We start from the raw sequence: 6,685 nt of genomic DNA on the forward strand, positions 1-6,685 counted from the left end.
GGCACTCACTTTGTAGACCAGGCTGGCCTCGAACTCAGAAATCCACCTGCCTCTGCCTCCCAAGTGCTGGGATTAAAGGCGTGCGCCACCACGCCCAGCGTAGTTCATTCTTGTAATCCCAGCACGCAGGAAGCCAAGTCAAAAGGAAGGCCTACGCTTGAGGCCAACAAGAGCTGTATAGTGAGATTCAGGCCAGACTGGGTTACCGAGTGAGAGAAAAGATGTGGGGAGCACAGAAACGAGGTAGCGTGTGAAGCACAGAGCATAAGGTCTGTAGGAGTGGCATGCACAGCACTCTTGATTTCATCTAACAGTTACCTTAGCACATCTGAAAATGCCTCAACCCCATACTTGGAGCAACTGTAGAATCCGCCAAACAATGCAACTCTTCCCAAAGCACTGGAGACATTGACGATCCTGCCCCGGGCCTTCTTTACCAGGAAAAGCATGCTTATAGTCACCTGGGTCAAACCAATGAGGTTCACTTGAAAGATAGGCATGTAGTCCTCTGGTCTGTACCACTCAATGTAGGCAAATGGTTGTAACACACCTGCATTATTAACCAAACCCCAGAGTCCTAAAACAACAAAAAGTAAATCAATACTTAAATTTCCGATAAAAACAACTATTTACGTTGACAAATTTTCCTTAATAAACAGCTAAAAATGCTAGAGAAAAGACAAAAAAAAAAATTGAGACTAGATCTCTGTCCATAGTCCAGGATGACCTGAAACTAATGATCCCTTCAACCTCCCAAATGCTGAAATTATAACTGTGAACTATCATGTCAGAGAGAGACACAGAGAGAGACACAGAGAGACAGAGAGACAGGGAAAGAGAGACAGAGGGAGACAGAGAGAGAGACACACAGACAGAGAGACAGAGGGAGACAGAGAGAGAGAGAAAGAGACAGAGAGAGAGAGAGAGATTACTCTTAAATATAGCAGTGGAAAAAGGCTTTGATTCTTGGTTTTGGGGTTTTTTTTTGCTGGCTAGTTTTATATCAACTTGACACAAGGTAGTTAGTTATCTGAAAGGAGGGAACCTCAATTGAGAAAAATGCCTTCATAAGATCAGGCTGTAGGGGCTCCCAATGGAGGAGCTAGAGAAAGTATCCAAGGAGCTAAAGAGATCTGCAACCCTGTAGGTGCAACAACATTATGAACTAACCAGTACCCCAGAGCTCTTGACTCTAGCTGCATATGTATCAAAAGATGGCCTAGTCGGCCATCACTGGAAAGAGAGGCCCATTGGACACGCAAACTGTATATGCCCCAGTACAGGGGAACGCCAGGGCCAAAAAATGGGAATGGTGGGTAGGGAAGTGTGGGGGGAGGGTATGGGGGACTTTTGGAATAGCATTGGAAATGTAATTGAGGAAAATACGTAATAAAAAAAATATTAAAAAAAAAAAAAGATCAGGCTGTAGGGTATTTTCTTCATTAATGATTAATGGGGGCAGGCCTAGCAGGCCTGGGCTGATGGTCCTGGGTTCTATAACAAAGCAGGCTGAGCGAGCCAGTAAGCAGCACCCCTCCATGGCCTCTGCATCAGCTCCTGACTCCAGGTTCCTGCCCTGTTTGAGTTCCTGTCCAGACTTACCCCAATGACGACGAACAATGGTATGGAAGTGTAAGCCAAATAAACCCTTTCCTCCCAAAGTTGCTTTGGTCATGGTTTTCCACAGCAATAGTAACTTTAACTAGGTCAGTTTTTATTTTATAAGTCAGACCAAACTCTAAAGAATGCCATAATCTAGAGAAGATAGAACCCTGATTGCAGATTTAAATTTTAAGGAAATTTGTCAACCACTGTGAACTTAACTTTAGTATTCTTGGAGGGACGTGGTGGGGTAGGGTGGGGTTGGGGGAGAGAGGGGAAGTTATACAATACTTCAAGATTTTAAATTCTAAGGAATTAGGGCTGGAGAGCTGGCTCAGCGGTTAAGAGCACTGGCTTCTCTTCCAGAGGTCCTGAATCCAATTCACAGCAATCACATGGTGGCTCACAAGCTTCTATAATGGAATTGGATGTCTTCTTCCATCATGCAGGCTTAACATGCAAATAGAGCACTCATATACATACATACATACATACATACATACATACATACATCCTTTTCAAAATCAAAAATAAATTCTAAGGAATATGTTTGGCTAGGAAGAAAATCACTTTAGACGGAAGCTTTACAAGAGAATAATAAAACTGGCCATCGAAGTGCACACCTGTTATCTGAGTACTCGGGCAGCTGTGAGTTCAAGGCCAGCCTAGTCTATATAGGAGTTCCAGACTAGTCAGGGCTACATAGTGAGACTCTGTGTCAAGAAAAACTGATAGTAACAAAAATAATAAGAAGAACAGTGACACAAGAAAAATCTCTAATGAGATATGGCCTGGTAGGTAAAGTGCTTACCTAGCAAGCCTGATGACCTGAGTTTATGTGGGGCCCACGTAAAGATGGAAACTCCATAAAAGTTCTCTAATCTCCACATGCAAACCAATGCACATGTATGTCTCACACACACATCATACATACAATTACAAAAAAATAAGATACTTTAAGGGGACAATTGCCCTTGGTAAGTTAACAGTTGAATGTTTTAGAGGAACAACTAAAGAGGTGAAAACCTTGTGTACAGGCTGGAGAGATGGCTCAGTGGTTAAAAGCACTGGCTGCTCTTCCAGAGGTCCTGAGTTCAATTCCCAGCAACCACATGGTGGCTCACAACTATCTATAATGGGATCTGATGCCCTCTTCTGGTGTGTCTCAAGACAGCAACAGTGTACTCATACATAAAATAAATAAATAAATAAAATTTTTTAAGGGGCTGGAGAAATGGCTCAGAGGTTAAGAGCACTGACTGCTCTTCCAAAGGTCCTGAGTTCAAATCCCAGAAACCACATGATGGCTCAGAGATCTGACACCCTCTTCTGGTGTGTCTGAAGACAGCTACAGTGTACTTACATCTTTGGGCCGGAGCCGGACCGACCAGAGCAAGCAGAGGTCCTAAATTCTATTCCCAGCAACCACATAAAGGCTCACAACCATCTGTACAGCTACAATGTACTCATATACATAAAATAAAATAAATAAATCTTTTTAAAAAAATAATTAAAAAAGGAAAAACATATACTATTTGAAGTTCAGTAGAGGAGAATATGGAACAAAACCTTGGTCTGGGAAGTCAGGTATGGTTTCACAAGCTTATAACAACAGCCTTTGTTTCACACCTCAAAGAAGAAATAAAATCTAAATAACCTACATCTAAAAAAAAAAAAAAACCAAAAAAAAACTCTTGAACATTGGAGAGATGGCTCAGCAGTTAAGAGCAGTGGTTGTTCTGCCAGAGGACCTGGCCTTGGTTGCCAGCCATGGATGGTACAACTCTCTGTTTCTGTAGTCCTAGGGGACTTCTTCTGGCTTCCATGGGTACCAGGCACACAGACATCCACTCAGGTAAAACACCCATAACACATAAAATAATTAATTTCTTTTTAGAAAAAAACTAAGAACTTTGACTACAAGTGTGTGGAGTTCATTTTTCCATGTAACATGTACACATGTCCAAGGAAATGAAACATGATAAAGACTCAGGACTCCTTAATTTAGAGTTGATAGGCCATATGCAGCTGGAAATTCTAACTCACTAGTGCAAGGCTCTGTTGCTGGAAGCACCATGAGCTGTGCTGGCCCAGAAGCTTCACCCTACGGAGTCTCTTAGTACTGTGCTATAAAAGGAAACCATGTATCTGTCTTACCCAGATGTGAACCCTGTGAGCTACAACAAGGATTGGCTTGGCAAGGCACTCTCATTGGCACTCAAACACGTTCTGATTGGATTTAAAGCCCATACCACAAGATGAATCCCTTACCTGGCACCATTGTCAGGGCCAAGAACCTATGGCTAGACAGGTCATAGGCCCTGGGGAAGAACTAACTACTATTATTCTCCTAAACAGGCTTCGGAGTAAACTGACTCCTAATGACATATCATTATACCCATAGATTTTTTTTTTTAAGAATGATTTCATTTTATGTATATGAGTACACTGTAGCTGTTTTCAGACACACCATACGAGGGCACTGGATCCCATTACAGATGGTTGTGAGCCACCATGTGGTTGCCGGGAATGGAACTCAGGACCTCTGGAAGAGCAGTCAGGGCTCCTAACTGCTAAGCCATCTCTCCAGCCTCATCATTCCCTCATCAGAGGTGCTTCTATTTGCCATAGACAGTGATTAACACAGAGACCAATGACTGATCAAAGTACAGAGCATAAGAGACTGTAAAAGGCCCAGACTTAAATGACAGATCTATATCATGCCCCACCTCCCAAGGTTCAAGGGTCATTACAGAGGAGGGAGCCACAGGGTGTAAGAGCCAGAGGCAGGGGATGATTACAAGGGAATAGCATATTCAGGATGCAACAGGAAGGCTGAACATATGAACTTAACATCTATGTGACAACACCTATAAGGTCTGCGTAAGCTCAACCACATAAAATTCCATCATGGAAAGAAGAGGTGAACATGAAGTTCTACCCATAGCAAAGGAATTACTGGCAATTGGTAGCTGCTGGGAGTGTAGCCCCTTCTACGGTGACCAGACTCCAGTGGAAATATATGGGCAGAACAAGTTGAACTTCATTGGTGGTGGTAAAAGGAGGAAGGGGAGGAGGAAGGGGAAGAGGAGAAAGAAGAACAGGAGGAGGGAGAGAAGGGGGAAGAGGAGGAGAGGAAAGAGGAAGAAGAGGAGGAGGAAGAGAAAGAGGAGGGGGGAAAGGAAGAGGAGGGGGAGGAAGAAGAGGAGGAGAGAAGAAGAGGGAGAGGAAGAGGGGAAGAAGGAGAGGGAGGGGACTCAAGCAGGACAAGATCCCTGCACAAAGGAGCAGAGTCTGCACAAAGTCTCACCACTATGGAGAAGCTGTTAGCAAACAGTAAATGCTGAGAGAGGGAAATCAGTTTTTGTTTTTTTTTGTTTTGTTTTGTTTTTTGGTGTTTTTTGCATATTCCTGCCTAAACAAATTAAAAGTGAAACTATTTCTTTGTACCTCTGTCTCCAACACGCTCCTTCACCCACTGAGTGGCTGCCATAATACTCTCTGTCTTGGTGACATCCAGGATCACTGTCTCCAGCCTGTCAGATGTCTTGTTCCTCAGCTGCTCAGCTCCCTTCTCCGTCAGACATGCAGCTAGCACCCTCATGCCTCTCCTGTCTAGCTGTCTGGCCAGCAGGTTCCCAAAGCCCGAGTCACAGCCAGTGATGAAGACATACTTGTCTTGGAGATGGCTCACCACCTGCCTCTCACGATACCAACGCAGAAGGTGGTAAAGGCCCACAAGAGTTACCAGGTAGAACCACATTTTGAGGGAATGTCCTTGAATAGAAAGAGAATAGATTTTGTCACACAAAAGTCTTTGGATATAGTTTAGTCAAAGACCACTTGCACCAGCCAGGGTCTTGGTTGCCAGTAAGAAAGACAGAGAGAAAGCAGTAAGGGTGTGACAGCCATCTTAACAGGAGTTATATATGCAGTTACACAGTGCCAGGTGGTGTGGCGAATGCCTACAATCCCAGTGCCAGGAAGAGGGAGGCTAAAGTGTCAGCTATATGTCAAGATGGTATCTAAAAAAGGAAGAAAAGTTACATATGCTACAAAGTCCATTCCAAGCTTTGTCTCAAAAAAAAAAAAAAAAAAAAGCATGGAAGGGGAGGTTGGAGAGGTGGCTCAGCAGTTAAGAGCAATGGTTGTTCTTCCAGTGAACCCAGATTCAATTCCCAGCACCCACATATCAGTTCACAACCATTTGTAACATAATCCCAGGGGATCTGACTCCCTCTTCTGGTCACTGAGGGCACTGCATCACATGGTGCACAGACATATGTGCAAACAACACATCTATACGCAAAACATAAAGGTTAAAAAAAAAACTTAAGGATCTTTCAGTGGCAGTTGAGGATACATTAGACAGGGATTTGTTTGATGGGAATCAGTTAGAAGACTCACTCAATAGTTTGAGTGAAATAATACAAGCCAAGCAATTTGTAAATATAGACCAGGCCTGAAGAGCTGTTGAAATTCATCTCATCGGCCGTGAGGTATCAACTGGTCCAGAGCCTATTTAGCATACATCTCAACTACTACATAGGAAGTCTGAGGTTATATGAGACCCTGTCTCCAATACGGTAATGGAACCCACATGACACGAAAGCAAGAGCTTTTCAGGAAGAAAGAGGACTAGAGAAAAGAGGTAAGAAGGGAGGCGGGGACAAATAATGAAAAGTAATGATACATGTGCATCAAAATGCAAATGCTACGCAGTAGCTCACGGCTTCTCAGGCTAACTACAAAACAATTTTATAAAGAAAAGGAGAGGTTAGTGCTCATAGTAACCTGTCTCTATACAGAGCTCCTGAGAACTTCTCACCATCTTTTGTAGCCTTTAAGTGTTGGCTACTATGTAGTCACTATGAGTAAAGGTCAAAGATAAGGGCAGAGGTAATGAGATAACCACCTACTGAGACCTCCCCACAACGCCTGCAAGATGAGAGTCTACACAATTCAGATTCCTGGTTCGTCATGAAGGCTTGCCCAGTGCCAACACTTAACCTCCTTTCTCTCTCTCTCTCTCTCTCTCTCTCTCTCTATATATATATATATATATATATATATATATATATAT

At 43.2% G+C, this 6,685-nt stretch overlaps 1 protein-coding gene across 4 annotated transcripts in view; it reads right to left on the reverse strand.

The window, feature by feature from the left end:
- Nucleotides 1–292: 292 nt before the first annotated feature.
- Nucleotides 293–6,685, reverse strand: part of LOC110303948 (17-beta-hydroxysteroid dehydrogenase type 6) — a 15,110-nt gene continuing 8,717 nt past the window's right edge. For all 4 annotated transcript variants that reach the window (XM_021175196.2, XM_021175195.2, XM_021175194.2 and 1 more), the window contains 2 exons: nucleotides 5,053–5,379; nucleotides 293–577 (listed from right to left, as the gene is read on the reverse strand). In XM_021175196.2, the coding sequence (XP_021030855.1) occupies nucleotides 315–577; nucleotides 5,053–5,365 (576 nt within the window). In that variant the 5' untranslated portion in view covers nucleotides 5,366–5,379 and the 3' untranslated portion in view covers nucleotides 293–314. The remainder of the gene's footprint in view (nucleotides 578–5,052; nucleotides 5,380–6,685) is intronic.

Source organism: Mus caroli, chromosome 10 (assembly GCF_900094665.2).
Source record: "Mus caroli chromosome 10, CAROLI_EIJ_v1.1, whole genome shotgun sequence".
Classification (NCBI taxonomy): domain Eukaryota; kingdom Metazoa; phylum Chordata; class Mammalia; order Rodentia; family Muridae; genus Mus; species Mus caroli.